Source organism: Schistocerca gregaria, chromosome 5, assembly GCF_023897955.1.
Source record: "Schistocerca gregaria isolate iqSchGreg1 chromosome 5, iqSchGreg1.2, whole genome shotgun sequence".
Classification (NCBI taxonomy): domain Eukaryota; kingdom Metazoa; phylum Arthropoda; class Insecta; order Orthoptera; family Acrididae; genus Schistocerca; species Schistocerca gregaria.
In genome coordinates, this window is record NC_064924.1 from 572,737,153 (window position 1) to 572,753,621 (window position 16,469).

Below are 16,469 nucleotides of genomic sequence, written 5' to 3' on the forward strand. Positions count from 1 at the left end.
AAACTTTGACAATGCTAACCGCTCATGCTGGCAAAACATCAGAAAAATCATCAGACGAATGTTGGCTGAAGAACCTGAGAAAGACAGAAGCCAATAGGCAGTACAGTGAGTTTAACTGCCAAAGAAAAATTGCAAACTGATAAACTCCCCTGCATCTCACCTACCAGAGGAAACTCCTGGCCATTGGCTACATGACATCCCTGGGAGGAGAGGCTTATCAGAGACAGCTTACACGAATTTCGAAACTTGAGATACCAACTGTAGTCAAGCAATGAAACTGAACTTCCAAAATCCAAGAGGCCACAAACAGATGTTTGATTGATGTGGCAGCAAACATATTGAAGTGCAAGTTTATTGAGAGCACAAATACCTGTGCAATGAGTGGGAGGCTTACAAAAGGAGTTTTAGACCATGTCAGGCAGCATCAGCTGTTATGTTTAAGGTCTACACCTAACTGGGCACTCATGTGCTAAATGGCTATGGAAAAAACACCAAAAACGTTTGCCTCCTAATGAATTAGTAGATGACAGACAATAGTTGTTACTTTGGGTAGGGCAGACTTGTTGAAAGTCCTTACACTGATTGCTTTGCCATCTGTGAATCTAAGTGCTTCTGTAGAAGTAACTAATTCATTCAACTCAGAAAAGATAGTAGGTTTTCAGGCTAAAACAAGACGTGACCAGTCTTCCAGTCTCGTACCTTCCAAAATGTGTGAAATGCTATCTTGTTCAGTAGCTTTCATTTCCAAGATAGAGACAGTAATATGAACACCCTCGATATGCGGAAACAAGGTTTTGGTAGATGCTTGCACCTGGCAATAATGTACACACTCAAGCTCATTCCAGATGCATGGGAATCTTCTCTCTATTATATGAGCTCTGACCTGCCTGATTGATTCTGAACTCAATATACTTAACAAGCCCTTCAACAAAGGGTAAAGTAAAGAAAGTATAACAGAATGTGATATTTGCAATGCATAAGCATGAAGTTCAAATCGGACAGTCAACCACCATACTTCATGAACTTGATTCAATTGATCAAAGAAAGGAAAATCCAGGAAGGAATGTAACACTACCAGAGAAGGAAAGTTGCTACTCATCATATAGCGGAGATGCTGAGTCGCGATAGGCCTAATAAAAAATTCACGCAATTAAAGCTTTCGGCCATTAAGGCCTTTGTCAGCAGTAGACACATGGTGCCCTGCTCGTCACTATTGTTGCCACCTCCCTGTACACTAACATTCCTAATGCCCATGGCCTTACTGCTGTTGAACACCACCTTTCCAGACGCCCTATGGATTCCAAACCAACAACCTCCTTCCTAATCTCCATGACCAACTATATCCTCACCCACAATTACTTCTCCTTTGAAGGCATAACCTACAAACAAATCCACGGCACGGCTATGGGCACCCACATGGCTCTATCCTGTGCTAACCTATCATGGGCCATGTAGACGACTCCTTCCTAAAAACCCAGAATCCTAAACCCCTCACCTGGTTCAGATTCATTGATGACACCTTTTTTGCTATCTGGATTGAAGGTGAGGATACCTTATTCACATTCCTCCAGAACCTCAACAACGTCTCCCCCATTTTCTGCACCTGGTCCTACTCAACCCAACAAGCCACCTTCCTAGATGTTGACCTTCATGTCAGAGATGGCTGCGTCAGTACATCCATCCATATTAAACCTACTAACGACCAGCAAGACCTCCACTTCGACAGCTGCCACCCATTCCATACCAAGAAGTCCCTTCCATACAGCCTAGCCACCCGTGGTCGTCGCATCTGCAGTGACGAGCAGCCCCTCTCAAAATATACCGAGAGTCTCACTGAAGCCTTTACTGACCGTAATTATCCTCCCATCCTTGCACAAAAACAAATCTCCCGTGCCTTATCTTTGCAGTCTCCCACCACCTCCCAAAGTCCTACAGTCCAGCCTCAGAGGAGCATTCCTCTCATAACTCAGTACCATCCGGGACTGGAGCAACTGAATTACATTCTCCGCCAGGGTTTCGATTACCTCTCGTCACGCCCTGAAATGAGAAATGTCTTGCCCACTATCCTTCCCACCCCTACTACTGTGGTATTCCGCCGTCCACTGAACCTACACAATATACTCTTCCATCCTTACACAACCCCTGCTCCCAATCCCTTACCTCATGGCTCATACCCCTGTAATAGACCTTGATGCAAGACATGTCCCATACATCCTCCTACCACCACCTACTCCAGTCCGGTCACTAACATCACCTATCCCATCAAAGGCAGGGCTACCTGTGAAACCAGCATGTGATTTACAAGCTAAGCTGCAACCTCTGTGCTGCATTCTATGTAGGCATGACAACCAACAAGCTGTCTGTCCGCATGAACAGCCACTGACGAACTGTGACCAAGAAACAAGTGGACCACCCTGTTGCTGAACACGCCACCTAACATGATATCCCTCATCTTAATGACTGCTTCACAGCTTGTGCCATATGGATCCTTCCCACCAACACCAGCTTTTCTGAATTGCCTAGGTGGGAACTTCCCCTGCTATACATCCTCCATTCCCATAACCCTCCTGGCTTCAACCTCCGTTAGTCACTATCCTCACCCATCCAGCCCCCTCCCTGCTCTCTGTTCCTTTCTGCTACTTACTTCCTCCCCCCTGTGCACCTTCTCTCCTGCCCTCTGTCTAAACTGCAACGCTTGACTGTCCGCCACTCCCATCATACTATTCCTCCCCCTCCCCGCCCCAGCCTCCTCCTTACCCCCTCACAGTCGCCACCCCCATCATGCACTGGTGCTGCTGTTCGCAGCGTGGTCTCAGCTCTCGGAGACTCCAGATGTGTGTGCAAGTTGCGTTTATGTCAGTGTGTGTGTGCGCGTGTGTGTATGTGGGTCTACTGCTGACAAAGGCCTTAATGGCCGAAAGCTTTAATTGTATGAATCTTTTTATTGTGCATATCGTGACTCACCATCTCCGCTATATGGTGAGTAGCAACTTTCCTTCTCTGGAAATACCACTAAACAAACACATAATGTGATTAGGCATTTTAGCAAATGAATCAGAAACAGATGTAGCAAAACCTTGAGTATCAATCTGTCTTAAACTCTGTGACAGATTAACGGCTGAAATGCCCTCTTCCACACTCTCAATTTCTTTAGACAAACCCCATGAACCGTTAATAACCTGCAAATCCTTCACTTGAATAAGCAATTGCTTAACAGCCTCTTTTTGTTGATCACTAAGCTCAAGATGGTTTAAATCAGCACTGATGATAAAACCAGTGAAATAAATGCACCTGAATCCTACACAGTTGCCTTTGAGTGGGCTAATTAACTTCCAAAAACTGAATGTTATGACACATTTTGCCCACAGCTGCGGAAGCAGTGGAAATAGCGACACCTACCTTGCCAATGGCGTCAGGGAAATGTGAAGAGGGTTATCTAATGTCGTATGTAACCTGCCTACTACCTCCATGATGCCACCTGCAACAGGGATGCATTGCACCCGTAATTCATATTCAAGATCAACTGAGCACTTGAGACACAACATTCCCAAACAATCTCTATGTTCCATGCCCATCTATGGTTCTCTGAAACAACTGAAAGAGTTTAGTACAGAAATTTCAAATTCCAAAGGACAATTGGTGCTAAAGGGGTAGACAACTCTCTGCCGTCCCCCCCCCCCTCCCCCCCCCTCCCCCCCGCCCTTTTTACAGGTTGGAATAGGAAAAGAATCATATGGAAGCGTCGGTCCACAATTCTTGCATCATTTGCCATTTCAATGATCACACTTGTTTACAGTGCAAATAATAGCACCAAATAAAATACAATAATCACCAAATAAATATATAAATATCTCTGAATTAAGAGGTTGTTAAATGAAGATAAGTCTTTTAAATTTTAATCACAGACTGACATGAGTGAACTTTCAATTCTTGCTACTTCAAGGAACCAGTGCAACACAAATAAAAAAAAATCATTATAAAAATCTCTCTTAAACAATAAGTAAGTAAGCAGTTCTCTTAGTTACAGGAATTAAGTTAAGAACTGGTAATTTAGACTAAATACAAAAGCATGGCAGATCTGACAAATTTTCTTACATAGGCTCCTACATAGATTGGGTACAATCACAAATTAATTTCAAACACAGAATAGTGAGTTATAATAAAAAAAATAGGACTCTAAGGAGGTGGCAGTCAGAATAGAAATTACACTAACATTTTCCACAGCACACCAAGTACAGGCAAAGAAACTACCTCAAAATTTAATTAAAATATCGCTCACATCTTATCCTTTAGGCAACAAAATTTAATTACAGGATCTCTCATATATAGGCCTTTCGGCAGAAAGTATAGAAGTTAAAGCAAGTACAGGAGGTAAGCGGCCAAGGTGAACAGTCCCACTATAGCAATAGTGGACACGCCTCGAAATCAGCTGGAGGAATGTGCAGGGGCACAACAGCAACAGGCCCTCGCGGCTGGCAGCTGCCAAAATTTCAGGCTGGAGCTTCACGAGGCTAAGAGGTGCTGCTAACATAACACTACACAGGTGAGTTGTAGGCTACAGAAATACAAATTTTTGAGAGATCATGGCTATATGCCCAGAAAATTCTGTCAAAAATTACGGTAGCAAATATGACTCCCAAAAGAACTGTACAAAGGAAGCATGTTAAATCACTGATAAGGGAGTATAAAAACAATAATAATAATAATAATAATAATAATAATAATAATAATAATATCTCCCCAAACAATTTAGGTAAACTTTACAGCAAAATTGCTCGGCCAAGTGCCTGTGTGAATCAAACAGATGGAACAAATAAATGATTAAGCTTAACCCTCCAAGAGAATTCTTAGTGTTTAGGCATTACAAACAGTGTTTTCTTGAATCAGTCTTTAGGCTTCACAACCATCTAGAACTTAGTTTCAAAGCACACATATTAATACAGGGAATTCCCCTTCAAATAATTAAAAGGTAATATTATAAACCTTAAAAAATGTAAAAAAGAATCTGAAACTCAGTGAACAGGAATTATTCCATGAGGTTCATGACCAAGTTAATAAAACTGAATAAATAACTTCATTTAACACTAAAGCTCATAGCAGACCATCATATGTATGAGGCGAAATTTAAGTTTCACAAGCAAAGGGAGAGAAGGAAACATAGTAGGTGAATATGGATTGGGGCTAAGAAATGAAAGAGGAAGCCGCCTAGTAGAATTTTGCACAGAGCACAACTTAATTATAGCTAACACTTGGTTTAAGAATCATGAAAGAAGGTTGTATACGTGGAAGAACCCTGGAGATACTAAAAGGTATCAAATAGATTATATAATGGTAAAACAGAGATTTAGGAACCAGGTTTTAAGTTGTAAGACATTTCCAGGGGCAGATGTGGACTCGGACCACAATCTATTGGTTATGACCTGTAGATTAAAACTGAAGAAACTGCAAAAATGTAGGAAATTAAGGAGATGGGACCTGGATAAACTGAAAGAACCAGAGGTTGTACAGAGTTTCAGGGAGAGCATAAGGGAAAATTGACAGGAATAGGGGAAAGAAATACCGTAGAAGAAGAATGGGTAGCTCTGAGGGATGAAGTCGTGAAGGCAGCAGAGGATAAAGTAGGTAAAAAGACGAGGGCTGCTAGAAATATTGAATTTAATTGATGAAAGGAGAAAATATAAAAATGCAGTAAATGAAGCAGGCAAAAAGGAATACAGACGTCTCAAAAATGAGATCGACAGGAAGTGCAAAATGGCTAAATAGGGATGGCTAGAGGACAAATGTAAGGATGTAGAAGCTTATCTCACTAGGGGGAAGATAGATACTGCCTACAGGAAAATTAAAGAGACCTTTGGAGAGAAGAGAACCACGTGTATGAATATCAAGAGCTCAGATGGCAACCCAGTTCTAAGCAAAGAAGGGAAGACAGAAAGGTGGAAGGAGTATATAGAAGGTTTATACAAGGGTGATGTACTTGAGGACAATATTATGGAAATGGAAGAGGATGTAGATGAAGACGAAATGGGAGATACGATACTGCGTGAAGAGTTTGACAGAGCACTGAAAGACCTGAGTCGAAACACGGCCCCCGGAGTAGACAACATTCCATTAGAACTACTGATGGCCTTGGGAGAGCCAGTCATGACAAAACTCTACCAGCTGGTGAGCAAGATGTACGAGACAGGCGAAATACCCTCAGACTTCAAGAAGAATATAATAATTCCAATCCCAAAGAAAGCAGGTGCTGACAGATGTGAAAATTACCGAACTATCAGTTTAATAAGTCACAGCTGCAAAATAGTAACGCGAATTCTTTACAGACGAATGGAGAAACTGGTAGATGCGGACCTCGGGGAGGATCAGTTTGGATTCCGTTGAAATGTTGGAACAGGTGAGGCAATACTGACCTTACGACTTAAGAAAAGGCAAACCTACGTTTCTAGCATTTGTAGACTTAGAGAAAGCTTTTGACAATGTTGACTGGAATACTCTCTTTCAAATTCTAAAGGTGGCAGGGGTAAAATACAGGGAGCGAAAGGCTATTTACAATTTGTACTGAAACCAGACGGCAGTCATAAAAGTCGAGGGGCATGAAAAGGAAGCAGTGGTTGGGAAAGGAGTGAGACAGGGTTGTAGCCTCTCCCCGATGTTATTCAATCTGTATATTGAGCAAGCAGTAAAGGAAACAAAAGAAAAATTTGGAGTAGGTATTAAAATTCATGGAGACGAAGTAAAAACTTTGAGGTTCGCCGATGACATTGTAATTCTGTCAGAGACGGCAAAGGACTTGGAAGAGCGTCTTGAAAGGAGGATATAAGATGAACATCAACAAAAGCAAAACGAGGATAATGGAATGTAGTCAAATTAAATCGGGTGATGCTGAGGGAATTAGATTAGGAAATGAGACACTTCAAGTAGTAAAGGAGTTTTGCTATTTAGGAAGTAAAATAACTGATGATGGTCGAAGTAGAGAGGATATAAAATGTAGACTGGCAATGGCAAGGAAAGCGTTTCTGAAGAAGAGAAATTTGTTAACATCAAATATAGATTTATGTATTAGGAAGTCGTTTCTGAAAGTATTTGTTTGGAGTGTAGCCATGTATGGAAGTGAAACATGGACAATAACTAGTTTGGACAAGAAGAGAATAGAAGCTTTCGAAATGTGGTGCTACAGAAGAATACTGAAGATAAGGTGGATAGATCACGTAACTAATGAGGAGGTATTGAATAGGATTGGGGAGAAGAGAAGTTTGTGGCACAACTTGACTAGAAGAAGGGATCGGTTGGTAGGACATGTTTTGAGGCATCAAGGGATCACAAATTTAGTGTTGGAGGGCAGTGTGGAGGGTAAAAATCGTAGAGGGAGACCGAGAGATGAATACACTAAGCAGATTCAGAAGGATGTAGGTTGCAGTAGGTACTGGGAGATGAAGAAGCTTGCACAGGATAGAGTAGCATGGAGAGCTGCATCAAACCAGTCTCAGGACTGAAGACAACAACAACAACAAGCAAATCGTTGAATTTGCAAGTGCTCTTTGGCTTATGGCCTTGGTAATCCACAGGAAGCAAAGATGTCAGTGGTACACTTTATCGCCAATGCCAGAACAGTCACTAATTTACACCCAAAATGTGCTCCAATTAAATAAATGCAAAGGTACCACATGGTTGCGGCCAAGATAAATCACAATAAATAAAATGTTCCAGTGATTCTTAAGGCATCAACAGCAGAGGCACAGATCAGAGCGCGAGCAATACTAATCGCACCAAGCAACTTGATGAAGTGGTTAGCACACTGGACACATATTTGGGAGGACGACTGTTCAAACCTGCATCCAGGCATCCATATTTAGGGTTTCCATGATTTCCCTAAATCAGTTCTGGCAAATGCCAGGATGGTTGCTTTGATAGGATGTGGCCAATTTCCTTCCCCATCCTTCCTTAAAGCAAGCTTGCGCTCCGTATCTAATGACCCCATTGTCAGTGGTACGTTAAACACTAATCTCCTCCAATACTGACCGCAAAATTTTACAGTAATGGTCCTTGCGTACACAGAAACAATGAGGACAAACTTGAAGAGTCTAAGTTTTGCGCAGCATGAATAAACAGGGAAGTGCAAATCCACTGGAGTTAATGGGAGGGCCCTGTCAATACAGCAGTGTGATTAGCACTACCAAAAGGAGTGAGAAATCAACCTTCGATCTCAGCACAAACAGAACTAATGGCTGAAGGAACCATTGTGTGCAGAAACCTATACGGTACCCTCATGCTGTGCCCCTCCCATCTGTTCTCACCTCACAACCCATTGCCAGCCTATTTCCAACTCTCTGAACCAGCTTTCATCTGTGAAAACTACAAGTTAAATTTGTGCTGTGTATTGGAGTGCCAGTGGAAGAAGGCACCAGGAAGAAAGAGGTAAAATCAACTGGAGCCACCATGGCTCACCATCTGTATTGCTGCCTGCATTCGACGTGACACCATTGCAGTCTGTCCAAGTGGCCAGAGATATTGATTATATGTCCATGAGGTGTGCTTTCTTGTGTGAATGTGTATGTGTTTTCTTTTCTGAAGAAGGCACTAGCCGAGAGCCAGATATGTAACAGTCTTTTCATTTGTGCCTGTCTGCAACTCATCACAGTGAGTAGCAATGTACCGTTTTCACAATATTATTGATGTTCCTACCTGGACTTTCAATTTTTCAGTGAATGTTGTGTGTTTTATAAATAAAATGTGAAATTTGCAGCCTTGGTCACAATTTGGTTTATTTCAACAAATGAACAATTTTAGCTTTACAATCAATATCAGTTCTTAGAAGCATTGTTGATTGTTGTAAAGTCAAAATCATTTATGTGTTCAAATAAGCTAGAGTCTGCAGATTCTACAGTTCATTTAGGTGTCTAGCTCGATGATCTTCTCCAAAGGTCCAAGCATCTGTAGTTAATGGATGTGGTTTCTTTTTTTGTTTCAGTGTCTGTCCTGCTATCTGTGCAATGGTTATTATGGTCCGTGTTTTGGTGAACCAGTCTGTGCTACATGCCACGCTTTTGTTTTTCCAGAGGACTTGTATTACACCGTAGCAGTTGCAGTACTCAGTGAGGTATATGACTGGCTGTTAATAATATGTAGCAGTACTGTCAGCATCTCCAAAAGCACATTTTTCTTTTGCTGGTAATTTTAGGAAGCAGACTATGAAGAGTTCAGTTGACAGTAGTTAATGGCAGATCGCACATTGTATGAGCTTTTTATTGAAATTGCTATTTGTTCCATACTGGTGCCACCTAGATGCACATTTAGCAATGTACCATATGCCACAATACAATATTACTCGCTTCACTCTCAAACTTTTAAGACCATGAAAATGCTGGACGAATAGTGAGACTGAATATGTTATGTCTGGACATACATGTCTCAGGCGTGTGCACTTAATGAGCATGGCTGACCAACAACTCCCAACTGACTATGTGACTTAATATACCAAGTGTGCACCAAACACAAAAGCAACAATAATACTTCAAAATACACTATTAGTGAGCAAATATTAATTATAATTGCTATGGATGACTTAACTACCTATAGCTAGATCAATATACAGGGTGTGGCAGTCAAACCCACATTTTTTAAATGAGTGTAAAATAAACATGGGTACAGGTATCAAAATTGTTTCATACAATCTTATTCTACATTAAAAAGCATTTAAGAAACATCAACACATTTTTTTTTCATTGTTTGAAAATAACACCAGCAAGATGATCCATCATGGCATTCTTGTAGGCAATTTACAAAGCTGTCCATCACATGATGGAGCATACTCTGAGGAATTCTCTCGATTTACAGCCAGATTCTTGCTTTGAGATCATCAACATTATGAGGTCTTTCTTCGTACACTTTGCTCTTAATGTAACCCCCATAAGAAAAAATCAAAAGTTGTAAGGTCAGGCGAACGGGGGACCAAGCAATTGCTCCATCCTTGGAAATCACCTGGTTAGGCAAAACTTCATTCAGAACATTAATGCTCACGCGGGCTGTGTGACTTGTTGCTCCATCTTGTTGAAATAATGTTTCATCATTCACTGCATAATGACGAAGCGGAGGTATAAAGGTGTCCTTAATGTTGTTGAATAGTGTTCAGCATTCACGGTAACAGATTGCCCTCTTACGTTAAAAAAAAAAAGGGGGGGGGGGGGGCTTTTATTCCTGATGAGGACATTGCGCACCGAACTGTTACCTTGGTTGAGTGCAGGGGTTTTTCATGGGGTTGGTGAGGGTTCTAATCACTCCAATATCTAAAGTTCTGTTTGTTCACATATCCACTGAGGTGAAAATTTGCCTTGTCACTCATCCAGAGGTTGTGAACAAGCTCCAAGTTTTCTTCAGTCATTTGCAAAAGATTTCCACAGAAATGCTGTCGGACCACAAAGTTGTTATTATTAAAAGCGTTAACCACTTGGATTTTGTATGGATGGTAAGTCCAACCTCAAACCCTTTGGACAGTTCTATCAGAAATTCCAAGTGCAATACTCTGCCTACACGCTCATTTCTGGGGGCTTCTTACCACTGCAATTCTTACGCGTTCCACATTCTCGGGAGTACACACTGTCTTTGCTCTGCCCTCTCTTTTCCTTGTTGTTTCACCTACATTTTCGAAGTTTTTGACCCAAATTTTCATTGCATTAACCAAAGGCACTGGCCTATTACAATTAATTTGAAAATGCGCCCGGAAATGATGCTGAGCGGCTACATAGCTACCACTTTGGTGGAACGCTTTCACTGCAAACGACTGTTGTTGCTTAGTCCACCGCTCCATGGATACTGAAATGCTTTGTTTTGAGGAACACATTGATGACCTTCGTTACTCACAACCCCCCCCCCCCCCCCCCCCCCTGCACTACTTCTAATGCTTCAGCGCACTAATAATAAATGTAGGTTTGACTGCCGCACCCTGTAATAATTAGTGTACAGTAATGCTAAGGAATACAGAAAATGTCAAAAAACAGCAAATATTCAGATTTCAGGATATAGTATCCTCACACATCCCCATTTCAAAAAAATAATTTTCACTTGGAAGTTTATGGAAACTTAGAAGTTTCAGTGTGAAATTAACTAAAATAGGACCCCAGTACATAGGAAAGGAATGACAAGTTAAGACTAGAAGATGGTAAATTAATATACACATAAAATTATGTACACTTAACAGACACTGCTCTGTGCAAACAGAACTTCAGAAGACAAGCACAGTACAATGTCTAAGAAAAATCTTTGAATTGTGATGTTCAAGAAAAACATAAGTGGAGGAAAGTAAAAAATGCAGTTGTTTACAGAACTTGTTTATCATAGACAAGAGCTACCCTGAAAGTAATAAACATTTTGGCCTGTCATTGTCATGGTTGTGGGTGGGGCTACAGCCATCTTCTCATTACCATAACATTCCTACACTCAGTACGCATCCAGCAGTGGCAGCGTATGATATGTGTCCCTGCTACTTTGCTTTCTGTATCGTGTCAAAATGTGTGCTGCTCTAGAAAATCTTGCTACTTGTGAGATGTGTTATGTGAGTAGGTTAGTGTTAGCAAGAAAATGCAAACAAACTGAAATTTATCATGACATTTGTGATGTGTGTGAAAAAGAGACAATGAGTGAAAAAGGTGTGAGGCAATGGTGCAATAATTTTTAAAAATGGCCATACCAGTGTTGATGATGAAGACTGGGTGGTAAGCATAATCTTGTGACTCATGGTGGTGATGGAAGTCAATGACAAAATTTGTGAAAGTCGTCGTTTCACAATTATGGAATTTTTGCAACATTTTTCCCAAAGTTTCACAGAGTTTACTGCATGAAATTGTGGTGGAGAAGCTTGGTTAGCACAAATTTTGTACTAGATGGGTTCCCAAAATCCTAACAGAAGACCACACAAAGCAGAGACTGGCTGCAGAACTTACCTTCCTTGAATATTCTGCCAAAAATGGTAACAAAGTTATTGATTGTATTGTAACTGGGGACAAGACTTGGATGAAGCATGTCACTTTTGAAGCAAAAGAAAAATTCTCCCAAGAAATCAAGGAAGTGTTTGCAAATGCTTTCAGCGAGAGAGGTCATGACTACTGTGTTTTAGGTCTCTAAGGGAGTGGTTCCTGTCTATTTTCGTGAAGTGCTCAACAGTTAACTCAAAGAGATACCATTATACAGTGACAAAGTTAAGGTGGCCAGTACAAAATAAACAGCAGGGAAAACTTAGTACAAAAGTTTTGTTTTTCCATGACAAAGCATGTCCACTCAAGGCCAGTTGTACCTGAGAGCTTCTACAGGGTTTTGGGTGGGAGTGTTTGATCATGCGCCATACAGCTCGGATTTGGTGCCAAGCGACTACCACCTCTTCCTAGCAATGAAGACATGGCTCACCATACACAGCAATTGATACTGACACCGAACTGCGTGCTAGTGTAAACCAGCAGTTGCAATCGCTGACGGCAGATTTCTAGAGAGACGGAACTGAAAAAACATGACTGTAGTATGACAAGTTTGTGGCAGACATCAGACGGCATCATGCAGTCATCATGGATATGTTTACCAACACACTGACTCCCCTGCATCCTTTAGTGGATAGATCAGTGTGCAACATATTCCCCGCAGTCATGAGTGGCATTGCCATGTAATGGGGGCATGTCAGTTCATGGTATCACGTAAGCCAATGTCACATCTCTCCCATGAGTCCTTGCACTGAATAAGAAAGCAGTAACATAGTGCCATGCATCAGTACTTATGAATAATATAAAGAAAAACAGGCAGTCATATAATATTAAAACAAAACATGCACTACCCATGCCATCGAATATGTGAGTACTAATAACACACAAAATAGCTTGAAACAGTACAAAGATTGATTTTAGTACACTGTCACAGGGAGGGTTCTCAACCAGTCTATTACACACTACCACTGGGAGGATTCTCGAGCAGTCTATTACACTCTCATTTATGAGAACATTAAACATAAAGAGATTCACCACAAATTTCAAAATGTTCTCAGAAGTTTTTCTTGTTCTTCGTTAAACAAAATTGTTTTATATTTTCTGCATGATGGATTGTGAAGCACTTCTCTGCGTTTAGATATTCTAATAACACAGGATTTGGGTGAATAACACTTGCAATATGAAATGGTTCCAGATAATAATTGCAGAATTTCTTTATTTCATCCCTTACTTTCGATGAGTTTGTGTGATATCTAATCAGTACATAGTCATTCGATTTGTAGATAGTTGGCCAAACTAATTTATCACGTACAAGATTCCTAACCAATACTTTATTCTTCATTTACCATAATGCCATTTGACCTCCTTCTTATGATATCTGTTGGCGATCATGGCAATTAATAATTTCTTCAAAAATGTTGTCGAGCTTATTGCCACGTAAAACAGTACACAGTGGAGCTCCAATGCTTTCGTGAGTGAAACTATTAATGGCACCTTCAAAGTTCATTGGTTTTTGTATTCAGTTTTGATGACTGTTGATGCTGAATGATAGGTTGAAATTAAGGTTAGTTGAACTTGTTCTTGGATGAACACATTCTGATTGTTTAATAAAAATCATGATATGTTGTTTATGATAAGGCATTCTTCCTTGGACTTCCTAGTGACAATTTTGTTATTTGCCTTTTGTAGTGGAAACAATCGAACGAACTTGAAGAACGGTTCTACAAAAATCAGAATCTATGAAAAGTTCACTTTAGATTCTGGCAGTGGTCCAAACAATTCCAGTGCGACAATTTCATTAGTTGACTGAGGAACTGTGCATTAGCCCTGTGTGCTGTGTCATAGATATTTTTGTGCACTTGCAGAAATCACATTTTTTTAAGATCTCCCAGACTTTTTGTGGCATGTTGTCTAAACAACCTGTTCTCATAATTTTTATATGCACTTCTTTGGAACAAAATGTTGGTATGACCGAAGTGGATATACTTGATTAAATGTTCCGCTTGATGGTTAGGGAGATATATTTCCAGTGATTGTGCATTGAGTTTAGAACCTTAACACACAATATCGTTATGAACAAGGTAATAACTTCAAATCTTTTCTTCATTTTTATCTTGGCATTTTGACTTGATCTGTATTTTGCCTTTTACTCCTTTTATTAAGTTAATTACAACTTGGGCTTTCTGTGTAGATGTCCTCCAGGTTGGATGGAAGAGGGTACTACATCTGGCACATGATTAGACTTGACAGTAAATATTTAATTTCAGACAGTAAATATTTAATTTCAGAGTCGAACTTTTGCAGTGCTAGTGCCCATTTAGAAATGTGGTTGTGCATAAGATTTTATTTCTGCACAAATGTCAAGGTCTTATGATCTCTCCTAGACTTGAAATCTCTCAAAACCCCTCATTTTCCCAATTCTTCTGTTTCTGTTATGCTGTATTCCCTCTCCCATGAAATAACTACTCAACTTGCAAAAGCAGTTGTATGCTGTTCTTTCTTTCTGTTTATGATGGTTAACTGGTATAGATGAGCTCTGATGCTGTATTCAGTGAAGTCAGTTCCAAGATAAAAGTGTTTATCCAAATTGAGATGTAATAATGATTTGGTTAATAATTGCTCTTAGATCTCACCAAATTCTTTCTGCTGAGAAATTGCCACATCCAAGTTAACAAGCTGTAATGGTGCTGATGGTATTAAACTATGTTCTTAGACAAATCAGTGATAAAAGTTGCAGAATCTGAGAAATGCCTGCAGTTGTTCTGTACATGTGGGTGCTGGAAGATCTCTAAAAGCTGCTAATTTTTTCAGATGCAACTTGACTCCTTACAGTGATATATAGTGTAAATATTGAATACTTATCTTTGCAAATTCCACCTTTTTCAGATCAAGAGTGATTATTGAATTTTACATGTTTCCTCGTAAGTATCCAGTTGCTCTTACCATGACTTTGAGGCTCTTCCCATGACTTTGAGGCTGCTAAAATGTTGTCCAAGTAACACACCATGTGCTACAACAGATGATCTCTAAAACATTATCTGAGGTATGTGGGAAGGCTGCGTTAGAAATGTTGAGTGCAAAACACATGTGCTTGAAGTGATAACGCTATCTTCTTTGGGGAAATGATGTGTTTTCTCTGCTAGTATTTTCTGGTTCAAGGTGCAAATAGCTACTGGTAAGATTGAGACTGCTAAGGTGCTTTGTACTGTTGAACTGTTGTAAAATCTCTTCAGTACTTTTAGGTTTGTAACATTGTGGTATAAAAACTTATTAATTACTTGTGCATCCAGTCTAATAGAACCACCTATCATGGTCGCTGCATGTATGGTATTACTATACTCATTATCCAGCTGCTCAATTATATCTTTATGTAACAACCTCTGAATTTCTTTTTCACAACTCCTGTTTTAGAAAGCAGAACAAGATATAATTTCATCCAAAAAGGTTCATGAGGTTTTGACTGTAATCTGACATTTGCATCTCTTGGTTAATCTAGGCTTCTCTAAGAAGAAATTGGTGTACATTTGCAAAACTTCATATAGCTCTTCCATTTGAGATTCCAGCAGGCCAGCTAAGCAGGCTATCTTCTCCTGAACATGTTCTGAACATCACTTCTCCTTACTTCATCCACATGTGTAGATAGTGGATTTTCTACATAAAGTGGTTCCTTGATGTCATAATCAATGTTCTTTTTAATGATTCATAGTGTAGCATCAGCAGCTTCATCATTACTATTAATAAATCCACTAAAACTATCTCACAGATTCGCTATACTTTGTACTATTAAACATTCCTCTCAGAATCTATTTCACACTTTCTCTCAGCCAACCAAAATACATTCTTAGATAAGGAGCCAATGGTTAAGGCACTTGCCTCAAAATATTCACTAGGAAATTGAAATTGGAGAAGAGAATGTCTCACTATAGCATGGCTCTGGTTTCCAATAATAGTAACTATATGCACACTGTTTACAGAGAAAACTGATATTTTGGTAATTACTTTAAGTTGCTCAAAACGATTCTTCACTTAGCTGCCATTTTGCCCTCAGAATTGAGTAAAGCTGGAATCTACTTACCACAAACATTAACTTCAACAACAGACAGTAATGTTTTGTCAGGATGATAACCCAATCCATAATGTTGTTCTGTAGTATTGGAATTATTCCCTTATGAAATGTAAGTTTAGCTTACCAATGTGTGCTGATTTTGTCAATGCCTCTTATCTCTATCTGGGAGAGGCGAATGTCCTGGAATCTTCTATCTTGCACTGCCTGTTAGTTCTGACTTTCAAAATCAGTTTCCCTCCTCTTGTTGTTTGTAAAATGGTCATTATTACACACAGAATTCTGTGAGTGGTAATTTCTTCATGTTTCATTGTATCTCAGTCAATTACTGCTTTGATGATTCCTTGGCAATTGCACAAAATTATCTTGCTGAAGTGCATCATGTCATTGAAAATGTTCATTGCAACAAGTTGTGCTTTGTTCAGACTCATTCAGTGCTCTCTCAA

General features: G+C 39.9%; 1 protein-coding gene across 1 annotated transcript in view; it reads left to right on the forward strand.

The window, feature by feature from the left end:
- Positions 1-16,469, forward strand: part of LOC126272479 (uncharacterized) — an 84,455-nt gene that overhangs the window by 25,082 nt on the left and 42,904 nt on the right. The window contains exon 2 of the mRNA XM_049975358.1: positions 8,966-9,094. Within this exon, the coding sequence (XP_049831315.1) occupies positions 8,966-9,094 (129 nt within the window). The remainder of the gene's footprint in view (positions 1-8,965; positions 9,095-16,469) is intronic.